At 61.2% G+C, this 15,709-nt stretch overlaps 2 protein-coding genes across 2 annotated transcripts in view; one reads left to right on the top strand and one right to left on the bottom strand.

Moving 5' to 3' along the window:
* The window catches only part of POFUT2 (protein O-fucosyltransferase 2), a 345,437-nt gene that overhangs the window by 68,725 nt on the left and 261,003 nt on the right, over window positions 1–15,709 (bottom strand). The window lies entirely within an intron of this gene.
* SLX9 (SLX9 ribosome biogenesis factor) overlaps window positions 3,092–15,709 on the top strand; it is a 38,675-nt gene continuing 26,057 nt past the window's right edge. The window contains exons 1-2 of the mRNA XM_081803270.1: window positions 3,092–3,289; window positions 5,567–5,675. Coding sequence (XP_081659396.1) covers window positions 3,152–3,289; window positions 5,567–5,675 — 247 coding nt within the window. The 5' untranslated portion in view covers window positions 3,092–3,151. The remainder of the gene's footprint in view (window positions 3,290–5,566; window positions 5,676–15,709) is intronic.

A 15,709-nucleotide genomic window follows, 5' to 3' on the forward strand; every position in this document is an offset into this window, starting at 1 on the left:
GGTAGCAGCTCTTCCTGCCCACGGATTCTGTCCCCGTGCTTTAATAAGCCACCATTTTGCACCAAAGATGCCTCAAGAATTCTTTCTTGGTCATGGGCTCCACACTCCACCCCACGGAACCTCATCTATATTCCAAAACTGCATCACTGCCTGGCCCAAGTCAACCCCAAGCCTGGCCGGCCTCGTGCACGGGCCTTCCTTCTCAGAGCGAGGCCTGGGGGTACCCTGAGGCCCAGACTCAGGCCAGGAAGGGGTTGAAAGGAGCAGAGTGTGCAGGGAGAGGGGCAGAGGCGGGCTGAGAGGACACTTTCCCAGGGCTGAGGGAGGAGCGCTGGGGAGAATTTATCTGGAGCCCGGTTCGCCGGGCTGGGCGCTGCACCGGGGAAGCTGGTGCCCCCAGCCCCGTGACGACCCCAGGAAGTAAGTCCTGGCACTGAGCACTTGGCGAGTGCAGGGTTGGAGCAGCGGCCCAGGGCCAGGCAGGGTTGGGAGTCCCGATCCCAGGACTGTGACTGGGCGTGGACGGCGTCGGGGCTGCAAGGCGCTGCCCTCCGGGGAGCGGTCGCTGGCCGCTCCCATGCGCAGCTTGGTGGGGTCTGCGCAACAGGGCTCTTCACTAGGAAGTCCCTCACTGAGGGCCCCGGCGGACCGTGAAGAGCAGCGGGGGAGCCTGCACCTCCTGGAGGCCATCCTTCCGCGGCTGCGTGGGACCCCAGGCCTCGGCGCCTGGCGGTCTTGAGACGGCCTGTGCGCAGTCCGCGCGGCCAGAGACCGAAGGGGCTCCAGGCCCCGGGGAAGCGGATTCTCCCGCAGCCCCGCGGCCAGCCCAGCTCCGCCCGGAAACCCAGAAGCCCAGGGTGCGCCCACAGCGGGCCGCGAGCGCCCTCGGGCGACAAAACAATGAATCAGAGAAAAAGCAAAGAATCCAGGTCCCGCAGGGAGGGGACGCACCGAGGCGTGGTTTAGCGTTGGGAAGGGCAGAGCGGATGGGGCGGAGCCTCCCGGGGAGAGTAGGGCCAGGGTCGCCTTTCCAGGCCTCTCCTCTGGGGACATCGGGTGCTGTAAGCAGAGAGGGACTCCAGGAGGGCCAAGGGTAGAGCTAGAGGGCAGGGAGACCAGTGAGGAGGCCAAGGCAGGAGCCCCCGGGTGGGGGTGGGGGTGGGGGAGTTTGGGGGTGGAGATACGGGGCTCTTGGGTTGAATGCGACAGGGAGAGGGGGAGCCAGCGAAGATGACGCCTCGGTTTTTGGCTTGGGCAGCTGCATGGGTAACCATGCCATTTTGGAAGGCAAATATGCTGCTGGGGCAGTGGGACAGATTGGGATCAGCACCAAGAATTCTGTTTTGAGATTTTCACTAAATTTTCAGGTGAAGCTGGAGAGATCCAGCTGCAGATGGAAATGTCAGGATAGCAGGGTAGGACATGGAAAGCGTGGGTAGGACGAGGTCACCCAGGCAGACCATGGGACAGATGGAGAGAGGAGAGGCCCCAGGACTTTCGAAAACTCCTAGCTGATCCATTTTGTTGGACATTGTTTTCCCTTTACTGAGAAAACTTGCACTGCACAGAAGAGGCAAAAAGCAGACCCTAAAACTGAGGCTGTGACAGGCCTTGAGCTGACCCGGTACTAAGTACAACCAGTGCTGCTCACAGACTTGCAGGAGGTTCTAGCCAGAGGAAGCTGGTCTCTCCTTTTGACCAACCTGGTCTGGCAGATGCTGATCGGACATCCACGTTGGCAGCTCTTAAAGAGTGGGGATGTCAAGCCTGAGAGGGTCTTTTGGGGTTTCTTCCAGGGACATTTCTCTGTGGCTTCAGCCTAGATCTGTTCTGTGAAGTCACCGCTGTATGTTCTGGCCTGATGTCTCTGAGCTGCCTTCTTCATCTACAAATGGCCTCATTCCCTGTTGGGACATTCTGGAACTGGATAGGTCAGCTCCTGCACAGCCCGGCCAAAGATACCCTGAACAGACCTGCTATCAACCCAAGTAGGATGTGTTGACTAGCCATAATCTTGCCTTTTCTAGAATATCACATCCTCAGTAAAGCCTTAAATATATAAGTGGACACAAATTCCAGCTGGTTATGTGGCCTTGAGTCAATCACAGATCCTGTCACCTTGGCCTTAAGCGGTTGATGTGGTCATCTGTCCGATCTCCCGCCGGGGAGCACCTCTGTGTCCCTCCTGAGAAGTGGCACCCAGCTCTGCCTGCAGCTGGCTCTTCCTCTCCAAAACTCATCTGTGTAGGTGGGCTTCCACCCGGCTCCTGGACGTGGTTGAGACGTGGGTGCTGGCACCCAGTGTGTGTGGGGGGGACACAGTGTGGCTAGTGCCCTCCTGAGTCTGGACTCCTGCGTGGCCCCAGCCACTGCCCGTTTCATGCTGTACATTGTTCTAGATCCGTCAGCTTTTTGTCCCCAGCAGCACAACGGGCTCCCTGAGGATGGGAATTACACCCACCCCCAGGTTGCTTTCCTGAACGCACCCGTCCGGACTGGATGCACAGAAAGCAAACCGCGGATGTCCCAAGAGCAGGGCTTCCAGACTGCGACCCTGCACCGCTTTAAGGCTGAAATTCGCGAGTTAACACCAGTTTCCAGGAATCGTTCAGAGGACTAAATGAACAGTGTAAATGTTCGACCAAAGTTAATGAAAGCAAACGGACTAGGTGGATCAAGGGCTGTTGGGGTTCCCCTTAGTGTCAGGGTGTCCCACTGCAGACGGGACTCCACTTCTCAGCACACACAGGCCCGCACGCCCCAGTCCTCTGATTCCTGTTCTCCACCCCTCCCCCGGGGGCGTTTCTGAAAGGCACGAGGCCGTGTGGCTAACACACTGGTGTATTTCCAACATGCTTGGTCTCCGTGCAGGCTGTATCCATCCATCATTCCCCGGATCGCAGGATGGCCGCCTGGACCACAGCGATTACCACCACCTGCCGGGCCGAAGGCGGCGGGGCGGGGCCAGGGCGGGGCCGCGCGTCCTAGCCCCGCCCCCGTCCGGGCGCCTGCGCGGCGGGCGCGGGAGGAGGGCGGATCCCAGCCGTCCCGCTCCTGTTTCCGCCCGGGCCGCCAGCGCGCAGGAGCAGTTTCCGGCCGGCCAGGCGGCGCGCCCGGGCGGCTTCCGGCGGGCGGCGGGGTTGGCGGGAGCATGGGGAAGGTGAGGGGCCTGCGGGCCCGCGTGCACCAGGCGGCGGTGAGGCCCGCGGGGCAGGCCCCGGCCGGCCCCGCGCCCCCGACCCGGGAGGCGGCCCCTTCGCCTGCCGCGGCCCGCGGGGTCGGCGCGAAGGTGAGTGGCGGTGCGGTGGGCGCCCCTGGGCGTGGGGGCCGCGCGGGGTCCGGGAGGCGGGCGGCGGGGCTGCGGAGCGGAGAGAGGCCGGGGGTCCGCAGCCGCCGCTCCGCGTGTGTGTGCGCGTTCGTCGGTCTGTCCCTCCCTCCCGCGGGGCCGCGCTCCCCGGCTGCTTTCGGGGTCGGTGGGGGTGCGCCCGGGATCCCGGGATCGGCGCCTCTCGCCGTTTCGCGGGGGGCCGACTTCCCCCGGTGCGGGCACAGCGCGTTTCAGCGCTGCGGGCGTGTACCTGTGCCCGTGGGCCGGGGGCCGGCGAGCGGACGCGGACCCGGCCGCGCGGGTCGGGGGCGAGCGCCGCGCTCGGGCCGTGTGACCGGGCGCGCCCCGCTGCTGCTGGCGGAGCTGCTGTTCTGACGCGGGATCTGGCACCGGGGCCCGGGCTCTCACAGGAACTCTTGAAATGCCATTTGCGTGTCATAAAATTCGCTCATTTGAAGTGTACGATTCAGCGGGCATTTTTAAGTATATTCACCGAGGAGTGCAGTCGTCACCACACCTTTCAGAACATTTCCATCGCACTAAAGAGGAACCCTGGCCCCGAGGGGGTGGCCCCTCTTCCTGGCTCGTTAGTACCTCTGCCCCACAGAAGCTGGGGTGAGCGGGGAGACTGCTGTTCCCAGCCTTCCCTGCTCAACAGGTGGGGGCGCGGTGGGGGAAGGGAGCCCCATCGTCTGGCTCAGCTTGGACTAGAGCCCGTGGCACATGGTGGGGGATGGTGGGGGGATCGTTGGCCGCTGGGGCACAGGAGTAGAGCTCCCAAGGGAGTTTCTGTAAAGGGGGGGTTGGAGAACAGGGCAGAGCGCCTAAGCCATAGGTTCTTCGGGTTCTTTAGCTCCAGCTAAATGGTGCTGGGAGGTGGTGTGCCGCACCCTCTCCTGCCCATCTGACCAGGGCTCCCGTGCAGCCCTGGCTGTCCATCCCTGTGCTGACCAGGCCAGGTGGGAGTCCCACGAGGGTAAAATCCTGCTGATCTCAGGACTGCAGCCAAATTAGAAGGAAACAGCCCGCCGTGAACGAGCGTCGGCATCAGAGTTAGATGCTGTGAGGGCAGAAAGTTGAATTATCGGACGGAGATGTGGAATAAGAATGTCCAGAACGTAGAAGAGAAGGAAGCAGAAGAAAACCTTGAGGAGAGTAGGCAGACTTGGAAGAGAAGAGCAGCAGACGGACCTCGTGGAGACGAAGATTACGGTTGCTGCGCTCTGACACGGAATATAGGCAGTCAAACAGACCACTGGTTTCTCGTCACATGACATTGCAGACCTCGAAAGACACTCGCAGCAGAATAGCGTCAATACTTGTTACAGTAAGTTCCAGAAATTTGAAGCACTGAGATGTAAAGCACCCCTGTGGACAGTGTCCGAGTGGCCATGTGAAAAGAAGTGAGGATTGGCTGTGTGCACACTGCCCTGGGCAACCTGGGTCTGCACGCTGCCCCTCCTCTCCTGTGGCTCCTCCTTGGCGGGAGGGCTCAGCTGGGGTGGCCTTCCCTGCTTGGTCCTCCCAGCTGCCTCCCATCCAGCACTGTCCCTTGTGAATTTTCTGATGTCTCTTGCTGACTGACTTTTCCTCCAATTCTGCGAGCTCCTGAGGAGCGTGGGCTTCTTGTTCAGGTGCTCTGGGCTGCAGGCACTCAGGCTAGTTTCTGCGCACCGCAGTCCTGTCTTGGTCTGTGACCCCCCTGTGGGTCGATGCTGCGGTCCCTCCGCGGTTGGGCCTAGAATGAGCCAGGTGGGTCTGGGAGGTGGGCTCTGGCTCAGCGCAGTGTGATTGGCACTGTGACTGGGAGGGTTCTGGAGTCTCACTGTCGGAAGCAGGCCTGGGGAGACACTGCTGAGGCGGAACAGTGGTCATGAGATGGCAGAGTGCTGTGGGAAGAAGAAGCTGGTGCAGGTTCGGGAGGAAATCTTGTTCCTGTCCCAGTGTTTCTGGTTCATAATCACTACCTATCCTGAGTCTGGTCTAAGATGGTCCCCACAACAGGAGCAAAGCCTGTTTGGTGGTTTGAGGCAGGTGGGAGGGAGTGCTGCCTTAGGTTCCTGGGGCCCTGGGCTGAGCTCTGGGGGGCGAGGGTTACCCCCCCCCCCAGGCTCTCCGCAGAGGAGCTGGTCCGGCCTGGCTCATCCGGAGGGCCCGTCGGGCTCTCCCTGCTTCGTGACTGGCCTTGAGTTGTACTCTGCAGTAATGGAAAAATCTTATGTCTTCTTTCCTTTTTAGGAATGGGCTTTCATGAACACTGATGTTTTTGCTGGGACTAAGATAGACCCCAGCGCCTTGGTGCAGAAGCTGGACCCAGACACGAGGAGCGTTGCTTCTGTCAGGAGAGGTGAGAATGTGCGGCTAAGGTCCGGGTGTTTATAGCCCTGGCCCCAGGCCGGGTCTGACATACTCATGTGCGGGCCAGGGCAAGTTTCAGCTAACCCCTGTACGTGTTTCAAAGGTTTTTTTATCCAGTGGAAAAATTTTAAGGTGTACTAAAGTAGAAAGAATGGTGTAAAGTTACCCCATGTATCCGTCACCCTCTTTCAACACACTGGATTATTTTGAAGCAAAGTGTTTTATTCATAAATTCTTTTAATACATATGTGCGGAGTTCTTAAAACATAAATGTGCAATACCATTATCACGCCTAAATCATTTAGTAGTCCTTATCATCAAATAAGCACACGGTGCTCACATCTTCGTGATCACCTGAAAATTTCTTTGTAGAAATCAGGGTGCACTTGAGGCCACCTGTTCCGTTGCAGCTCCTGCCCCACTTTTTCCTTCATGTCTTACGATGTGGGGCAGGTCATTTTCCCCAGTGTACTTCCCCCACTTGGGACTCTGCTGGTTGTTTCTCTGACGGGCTGCTGCCGGTCACCAGCACTCGTGTGCGGTGGGCTCTGGCCTGGGCAGGGCACGCTGCCGCTGCCGTGCCCACCGCCTGAGGGGAGGCATCTGCTGCCCCGGGAGCCGCGCTCACAGGTGAGAGGTTGGGGCGATGGCGGCGTGTGGGCCTGTGCGGGGCCGGGCTGTCTGTGCCGGTCCATAATCCTGCTCTGCTGAGACCTGCCCATCTTTTTACCTTGCTTGAATCCTGCTCTGCCTTTCAGGCTTGAAAGTTGTAAGTAGCGGCCTTCTCGTCATCGTGCTGCTGTAAGCACTGATCTCTGTGGCCCCACGGTACTCTGTCCAGTTGACCTGTTCTGAACTGTTCTCTTGTTGGGTAATTATGTGGCTTCCAGGTTTTTAATATTGTTCCAGGTTGCATCTCCTGTTTGTAAGCCATCCTTAAGTGTTGTAAGTTGTAATTATTTCACAGCTGTGATTTGTATCAAGCCCTTTGCTTGGGGTTACGTTGTTTACACGGCGCTTTGGGGTTTTTATTGTTTCGTAGGGGAGATGTGCCCATCCCAGTCTCCTTGCACTTCTTAGTATATTGAAACCTGTAGGGGGTACCCACCCCCCGGGGTTCTTGGCCAGGAGCCTGCTAAGTAAACCAGCAAAAGACAGTCAAGAGAAAAACAATGTATCTTCCGGGAGAAACCTCAGTGAGAGGTAACTCCAAGGGGCTGTTGGAACCGAGGCTTCTCTGGAATCTAACATAGAAGGCTAGTTCTGTAGGCTTCCAGGGGCACAGACAAGGTAAATCTGGGGGGAACTTACCGGAGGAAAGTTCGTTGGCGCAGGTGCATCTAGGTGCTGATTTCCCGTCGTCTTCAAGGCTGGAAGATGTCACAGGACAGGGACCCAGGCAGACATTTTCAGAATTTTCTGCTTTTAGTCAGATAAGGGAAGCTCTGGGAGGGTTGCCTTCCGCATCTGTTGATCCCATTTGCCTCCAGCTCCGAGGAATCCTCATGGTGGCCAGAGTGGCATGTTTGGGGGTAGCGTGTTCTCGTCCCTCATGGACCCTCCTGCGACTGTTTCTGCGGATGCACACTGCAAAGCAGATTGCAGCTCGGGCTGTGTCCTGCCCTGGTGTGAGTCCCTGTGCTCCCGCAGGGACCCAGGGGCCGGGGCAGGGCTGTGCCTGGAGGCCACGGGCACTCAGGCTTCTTTGTTGACCAGCAGACGGTTTTCCGCTTCTCTCAGCCTTGGATGAGAGCTTTCTGTGTTGTACAGGTCAGCTCTGCTAGGGTTTTTAAATTGCCGTGTAAGTTACTCCTTCAGAGAGCTGACAGAGGCTGTCTCTGACAGTGTCCCCCTTCTGCGTGCCACCCTGTGGCCTCTCCCCTACTCCTCCTGCTTCCCTGGTGGCTGTGGGCTGTTTGCCTTCTGCCCGTGGGACGGGCTCTGGCATACTGGTCTGGCCCCGGTCTGGCCCCCACAGGCTGAGCCCTCCGCAGGGCGGGCATCTGCAGGGTTGGCGGGCCGCCAGGCAGGAGATGGGACTGCTTGGCGCGTGCTCTCACCTTCTCATGTGCTCCTCACGGTTGTCCTGCGTGAGCATCCCGTCTGTGGCTAACGGCTGGAGCGGTGCGGCCCGAGGCAGCAGGGGTGCTCAGCCTGGAGCGACTGAGCCCATCCAAACCCGTTGCCACGGTGATGTGCGCCGGGCACTTGTCCCCTCCATCCAGGGGCGTGGTGGAGGTACTGGTGTGTGGCTTTTGTTCCTGTGGCAGCTGACAAACAGCTCTCAGTAGTAGCCCTGTCCGTGGACGTGCACGTAGATTCCCACTTACCTGAGAGGGTGAGCCCTGCAGGGGAGAGGTCAGCTGGGCTGTCCATGGGCGCCGGGGCCCCTAGTCCCGCGCCCACCTCTGGCCTGCCTATAGTGGGGCCTCTGTGAGGGGCTGGCTTCAGGTGAGGACCCAGGGCAAAGAGCGGGAGAAGCTGCCTGTGCTTCGGTGTCCCCGGATAGCCTGGAGGGAGTGGAGGGGACAGAGCCTTCGCGTGCAGTTGTAGGACCTGTGTTGGACCACTGGTGATACAGTGTTGGGTCTGCTGGAGTTTGGAGCCTCTGTTTAACTTCGGCTTTCGGGTGAGCGTGGCATCTGCTGCGTGGGTGTGCCATGTGGCCTGCCTGGGAGTTGTCTGGGACTCCTCTGGCTGTGGTGGGCAGGCAGCGCGCCCACGTCTGTGAGGGGCTGGCGTACTTTGTCCCCCTTCACGGATGGAGGTCAACTGGCGGTGTAGGGGTTGGACCCTCCCTTTGCTGAGCTCAGTGGGAGTGACAGCGGGGCCTCCCTCTGCCACTGCTCCCTGCAGAGCACGGTCACAGTCGCCTCTCCCCCCACGTCTCCCCTCCCCGCCTCTCCTTCGCAGAGAGCCTCTGAGGCTGCGCGCCTCCTTTAGGGTGGTCCCCAGCCAGCACCAGCATCACTGGGACCCCACCCAGACCTGCTGAACCTTGTTGCCACCACCGTCCAGGGGTCTCTGATGCTGCCACATCAGGATACGGGCCAGGAGTCTAGCAGGTCCTGTTTGGCAGCTACAGGAGTACAGAAGCCTCTCCCATCTTTTCTCGGATCCTCTTGAAGAGCCTAGACCCCAGCCCGGACCTCTGGGTTCTTAGCTCTGCATGACCACGTCCTTCCTGACCTGATCGGGTCCTAGCAGCCACTGCGGTCCTGTGGGAGCCCCCAGAGTGGCAGCACCTTGGTGCATCAGCCGGTCTGCCAGCAGATCTGGGGCCTCACACTCGTGTCTCTGCTCAGTGGGCAGAACTCAGTTACCTCTTGCCTTCGAATTGAGTCTGAGGCATGTTTTGGTGAAGGTGGGTTAGTAGATGGGAAGTGTTGGACCCGGTGCTTGATTTTCGTCAGCACCCAGCTGGGGCTGCAGAAGCCGTGGCCCCTTCCCTGGTGGCTTGACGTGTCCAGACAGCTCAGGTGTTGGGGCTTCGGCCTTCCCCCCACGCCGTGCCTCCCTCTCGGCCAGCAGCTCTTCCATCTTGGCCCGCATCATCTCCCGACGGGCCAGTGCCCTGGGTCCTACAGGAGACGTCGCACTTTGTGGCTTCCCAGGTTTGAGCGGGGGCTGGTGGCCTGGGGCAGGTCCTGTGGAAGGTGGCATCTGAGGACTCAGCTGCTGCTCAGTCACCCGCTGGGACCTGCAGGCAAGGGTGCCTGTCGGCCTGGATTAGCACGGACATGGCCGTCCCAGAGTCCTTGCCCTGGGCTGAGTCACAGACAGAACCACTGCCTTCCTCTGGCTGCTGTACCACGCCACACAGCGGGTATGGTTGGGGGGGCCCTGGCCCGTTGTACGTCCCTGCCACGTGCACACGTGTGGCTACCCTGCCCCAACACGCACACACGTGCTCCTCCCCGTGTCAACTCGTGCTCACGCCCAAGGGGCCTGTTTTACCTTGTGGGTGCTTTGCTGCTGGCATCTTCCCTGAGTCTGCACAGAGCCTTTGGGAATCCTGCTGGCCTGTGAGCCAAGTCTGCCTCCTTGGGCCCACCTTCTGATTCCAGTGCGTGCGGGCCGCTGGACTCTGTGCGGTGGGTTGTGGGGCTCCTGTGATGCTGTAGCTTCACTTCCCACCCTGGGGGCACGCGGCTGTGGTGTAGGGACAAAGGTCGCCCCCAGTTCCCGCTGCAGACGCCCCCCCCACCCCAGCAGCAGAACTCGGCTTTGCCGTGAAGGTCAGGGTCTGTGGGGGGACCTGCATGTGAAGTGGCTTTGAAGCTCCTCTGCATCGGTCTTGGGGGGCACACGGCCGGTCCAGGGTGAGTATGTGGCTTCTGCGTCCTTCCCCTGCAAGGGACACCGCTCTGCCAGTTCTGGGTGTCTAGTTCCGTACTCGTCCGTGCTGGAAAGTTGCAGATAACAAGCCTGGTCTGTTGTCACGTAAACACGCAGGGCGTTGGGCCAGTACTCAGTCCTGTGGCCTGGGCTGCGCAGTGCTGGCCGCCGGACTCAAGCCCAGAGAAGCAGGCACGTGAGGGCAGGCCTGGAAGAGGACAGGCCTGGTTAGGGAGGGAGTCCCTAGGGATGACCAAAGAGCATGGTCAACACACTGGATGGCCAGCACGCTGGGCAGTGTGGAGGCTGCCAGGAGGTGCTCTGGGGGCTGATGAGGCTGTGGCCGAGAGGGTAGGAAGGTGGCGGTGGTGAGCGGCCCAGGCCAGCCTCCAGGCCGCAGGGACTCCAGAAGCAGAGCGTGGGGGCCTGCCCTCCTCGGCCCCGGCTCCAGGGCTGGACTGTGACCTTCGCCTTCAGTCTGGAGCAGCTGCAGGTGCGCAGTGTGTTCAGCAGAGGGCGGCAAAGCTGCGTCTCCCGGGAGGCCAAGCCTGGCTTTGGAGAGACCGGCCCTGCCTTAGGGAGAGGAGCTCGGCAGCACGGATTCTGAGGGCTTTCTGGCGGTTGTCTTCAGGGATTTTGTAAAGCTCCCCCTTCAGAGACATTTCACAGCTTTTCCTCCAGCTGTGAGGTAGGGGTGAGACACAACGCACCCAGAAGGTTTTCAGCACTTATCCGCAAGCCACCCTGAGTGTGAAATGAGCAAGGAGAGGGGATTACTGCTCTCTGGGCCAGGCCAGGGGCCTTGCCGGTAGCTGCCTGGGACTGCGTTGGCTGAGGGAGTGTTTGAGGCCCCCGTGGCCTTCTGGCCCTCTTGAAGGCTGTTGCAGGGAACTCCCGGAGGTCTGCAGTGGCTGGTGGTGTTTATCAGGCTGGGGAGCAGAGAGCCTTCCTGCCTCCTCGCTGTGGTGCCTGGCGCCCGCCCGCTGGAGGTGGCCACGTCTCCTGTGACTGCAGCCTCTGCTGCTGCCTGGGCATTTATTTGGTTCCTTGCTGAGGGGTAGGCCGTGGGCAGGAGCGCCTTCGCCCAGCCCCAGGGAGGGGCACCCAGTGCCTCCAGAGGCAGCCTGGCTCGCAGGGCCCGAAGGTCTGTGCTCCTGACCAGGCGGAGGGTTGGAAGGCGGGGGCTTCTGCTCTGGGCCTGCTGGCAGCCGTGGGGCCGCTGAGCTGGAATGCTGATGGCGTCTGGCCCCGCGGTCGCGCGGTGCCAGGGCAGGAAGGGGCCCACTGCCTGGCTGCTCGCGCCTTGGTCTGCCTCCAGCCCGTTCTTTTTAACAACAGGAAGCAGGGAAGGGCAAGGTCAAGGAGGCAGCCTGGAACAGCCCTGCTTGGATGGTTTGGAGAGGGTGTGGGCGTGAGGCTGTGGGGTATGGGGCCTGCATCCCGCTCCCTCTGTCATCAGGGCTTTGGGAGGAGGAATGTGGGAGTACTTGGTCCCATGCTTGAATTCCCCTTCCTCCCCACTTTGGAACAAGCCATGACCACTTCATTTCCAGGACCTTCTTCCAGACTCTAGACGGCTCTTTGTGGGAGGTGAAGCATGGGAGGACCTGGCTGATGCCCATGGGCGCTGCAGCCTGGCCGCGGGAGGACTTGGCGTATGCAGTCTGTACTGAGAGGGATGAGGTGTGGAGCGGGAGCACCCCGGAGTGGCCGCAGCTTGCCCTCTGCCCACTGAGCTCTTATGCTGGGGGCCTGCCTGTGGTAGGCTGACCAGCCAGAGCCTCTGTGCCCATCCTGGCAGCCCTGAGTGCGGTGTGGGGGCTGAAATCCATGCTGGAGGAGGCCTGGTGGCTTTAGGAGGTATCTTTGCTGGGCCAAAGAGGGTAGGGTGTGGTGTGAATGTCTGCTGAACACCCACGCCTGCAGGCCTGGGCTCAGGGTGTGCAGCAGGCAGGGCCCAGCCAGCCCCTAGGTGTACCCTGCAGGTGGCTGGGGCAGCCCTCCGGCCGGGACCTCCCTGCCCAGTTCCAAGCCCTCTCTCTCTCTCTCGGGTGCCCCTCTCTGAGAGCCCCAGCCCAAGCCCTGTACCTGTGCTGTTGCCCAGCCCTGGTGACCCAGATGCCAGCGGGACTACACAGCCCATGTGGGGGGTGGGGGAGAGATGGGACACACCCAGCACAGCGGGGCTCCCAGAATCAGTGTGAGCCACAACAAGGTGTAGGCCCCATGCTCACCGGGTCCAGGGCCTCCGCAGTGGTCACAGCCCCTTTGAGCAAGGGGCCCCTCCTTCCTCCCATCAGTGGTCCCTGGCCTGGCTCAGGGTAGACTTGGGAGTCCGTGTCTACCTGTGTCCAACCTCAGGAGAATGAAGGGGACCATCGGGGTGAGCCAGGCAGCCACCCCGCAGGACTAAGATCCAAGATCCCTCCTGGCAGTGGGAAAGAGGACCAGAATTGGGACTGGGAGGACCGTACCCCACTCTGCAGCCAGGCCGCTCGGGTGCCACACTGCAGGGCCTCGGTGTGCCTGTTGGCTGAGGCCCCAGGTCTAGGTCTGGATCAGGCTCAAACCCTGGGGGTGCTCATGTTTGTGCTGCTAGATAGCTCTGGGCATCCGTCCCACCCCGACCTGTGCCCGAGCCACCTCCTGCCGCAGTGGGCATTGGCTGGTGCGAGGATGTGCCTGTAGTCGGATGTTCTGTTCACTTCCTTGGGGACCTGGGAGGCCGAGCTCTTCTGCTCAGGAAGCAGTGAGATGCTGTCCTTTTAGCCTGGCGCTCTCGTGAGTGACATGCCATGGAGACACTGGAGTGGGGCGGGCGGGCCGGGCTCCCAGGCCGGGCTCTGCTGTCTGTCTTCCTCTCGTCAGCCATCTGTAGTGCTGCTGCGTTTGTCCCAGGCCCTGCGCGCTTCAGCGACCCCCTCTGCTGTGCTGGCGGGCAGTCGGGAGCCAGCCTGCTGGGTCGTGTGCTGCCCACCGTTATCTTGCTGGCGGCCTGAGGCTTTCTGTGATTGGCTCCCTCATCTGCAAGAAGGGCTGCTGGGGGGCTCTGTGAGGTCATCCTTGCAGAGCTCTGATGGCAGAGCGTGGCCCAAGCAGGTGACAGGGAGGCTCATGGCGACCCCCTCCTCTGTCCTGGAGCCTGTGACGGCGGCCCCCTTCCTGGCAGCATGGCAGGCTGAGTGTTCCCTGCGATTGAAGTAGCTTGTTGGATGTGACTGTCTTAGGAATGGTTGACACATGCATGGGGGAGAACATGCAGCCATTCGGGGGGCCAGCGTCTCGCTGCAGCGGACCTTTCCATGCACAGGAGGTGGGGGGCGTGGAGAGCCGGTGGGGGGAGAAAGATCTGGGCTCCCTCTGGAATCTGGGGGGAGCAGGAGGGGCCAGGCTGTGGAAGAAGCCCCTTCGCTCTGTGCTGTTCCAGGTCTTGGCTCCATGAAGCTGAGCTGACGCATGAATGGGTGCCCCAAGTCCTCAACCCTGAACGACCAGGCTCAGCCCTGGCGGAGGCTCGGAAGTCAGGGACTGGCCTCTCTCTAAAACCGCTTTTGTGAAAGGTAACACTTGGATAATTGGAAAAGCATGTGCGCAGTAGAGAAAAGACAAAGCCTCCTTCTCTACCCAGAGACTGCAGTCCCTGTGTCCCTGTGTGGGATTTTGCATTTGTGACCCGGCTGTGCCCACAGACTGACCTGGTCAGAGCGGATGCCACCTGCCCCGTTCCTGGAAGCGGCCGGCGGGCTCCTTGGCCCAGCGCGGCTCGCTGCCCTTCGTGCAGACGGGCCCCCCTCCCGTGGCCGGCTGGGTGGAGCCGCTGGCCCTGCCTGGGGGAATGTCCCTCTGGGCAGAGCCCTGGCTGCCTCCTGCAAGGCTCGCGGAGTGCCTCTGTCTGCTTCTGCACACCTGAGCGGGAGGCCTCCCTGGGCACGCAGAGAGGTGGCGGGCCGGTGTGGAGGGACGGTGCGCCGCCTCAGCTCCCGGAGCTCCTCCGTCAGCGGAGTTGGGTCTGGTCGCGGGCAGGTCCTCGGGTGCTCCTCCGTCACCAGATACCACCTGAGAGCCTTCTCCCCTCTCCCGCTGCTCCAGAACCTTCCTTCCAAGGGGGGACGCTGTCTTTACAGCGCCATCCACCAGCAGCGGCCTCTGGACCCTAGGGGGCAGGTGGGGTTATATGGCCGTTTGGGGGTCATTCCCTTTGCGAGGGGTGCTGCTCCTTGGGCACGACTGTGTCACATGCTGGAGAAGACGGGGTGGGGAGGTGCTGTCTGGGCACGCGGCTTGCTATTTCTAAACCCGGCGCTCTGGACTTGGCGGCAAGCAGCTATTTCAGGTTCTCGGCGCGTTTCTGCTGCTTGTGGAGCCTGGCAGCTGCACCCCGCCGAGGCCGTCTGCTGTCACTCATGTCCCCGGTGGCTGAGGGGGGCCGGGGGCCTGTGTGCGGTCTCTGCTCATGCAGGCCGTCCGGCCCTCTCGGCGCTCGGTGCCCGCGGGTCTGGCAGCCGTCCCCCTTTGGGCACCTGCACGCTGGTGGGTTTTCCAAAGCCCACCTCAAGATGCTCAGGCAGAATCTGTGAGGTAGGGGCCCGCCTGGCCTCTTGTGGACGAAGGGTCCTCACATCCCTACCGCTCAGAGGGAGGCATTGTCCAGTGAAGGTGCTGTGACCGCTGAACCTGAGCATCACCTGCGCTTTCCTGTCTGCCTGTGACTTTCCCCTCCCTCTGCCGGCTTGCTGCTCACCACGATCAGGGAGGGGTGTGTGTGGCCTGTCCGGCAAGGAGCCTTGAGCAGGGCCTAGCCTTACCCCCCGTGGGCTCATCCTGGGCGCTCCGTAGATTGTGGAGAGGAGGTGAAGAGGGGACACCCCCAGAGCATGTTGAGTACATGCTGCTTGGGGGACCCTCGGGGCACCTCGCCCAGTGTCCCCTTTCTCCCTGGCAGATGTAGAGGCCCCTGGAGGGGGGAGGCTGAGCTTGGCTTGAGCGTCTCCGGTGGAGGCGCCGCCTGCAGGCTTCCTTCCCTGAGAGAAAGGAGCCTGTAAGGATGAGCTCTTTGCCTCCATCCTTGGAGTGCAGCCGTGCTGCTCGCTGTCCCTCTGGCGCCTTGTTACCTAGAGGGTTCCCCCACCTGGTCTGTCCTGGCAGTGGCCTGCAGAAGGCGATGGAGATGGGCTAGGTTGGCGGGGGTGGGACGAGGGGTTACAGGAGGAGCAGGCAGGGGTTACTCGTGTTGTGCTGGGGGCGGGGGCCCAGGCGCCGGCAGGCCAGTCTGTCCCGAGGGGAGCACCGCAGGTTGGCCCGAGCCCCCCACGAGCCCCTCCCCTCTGCCCATGGGTGCTGCTCCTCGTTCCCTCCCATCAGTCTGTTGGGCCTGTAGGGCCACCTCTGAAAGAGGAGCAGCTCTGCGGCTGCAGAACCAGAACCACCGGTGGCCCTGTCAGCCTTCCGCTCCGAAAGCTGCACCAACGGCCACGTCACCATGCGTCTTTATGTTAGAAGTTGGTCCCAAGGGTTTTGAGTCTGTCCTTTTGACATATGCAACAGTTTGGGGCATCTGGGAGCTCATCATGGGAGAGGTTTTCATCAACAAAAAGGGTGCTTTAGCAGTAGAACTCGGTGGGTGTTTTTGAGAATATGTTGATGTGGCTTCTTTGGTTAATAATCTTGTTATTTTTTTTTTTTTTT

Source organism: Leptonychotes weddellii, chromosome 1, assembly GCF_054177405.1.
Source record: "Leptonychotes weddellii isolate Sample4059 chromosome 1, ASM5417740v2, whole genome shotgun sequence".
In the NCBI taxonomy this organism is placed as follows: Eukaryota; Metazoa; Chordata; class Mammalia; order Carnivora; family Phocidae; genus Leptonychotes; species Leptonychotes weddellii.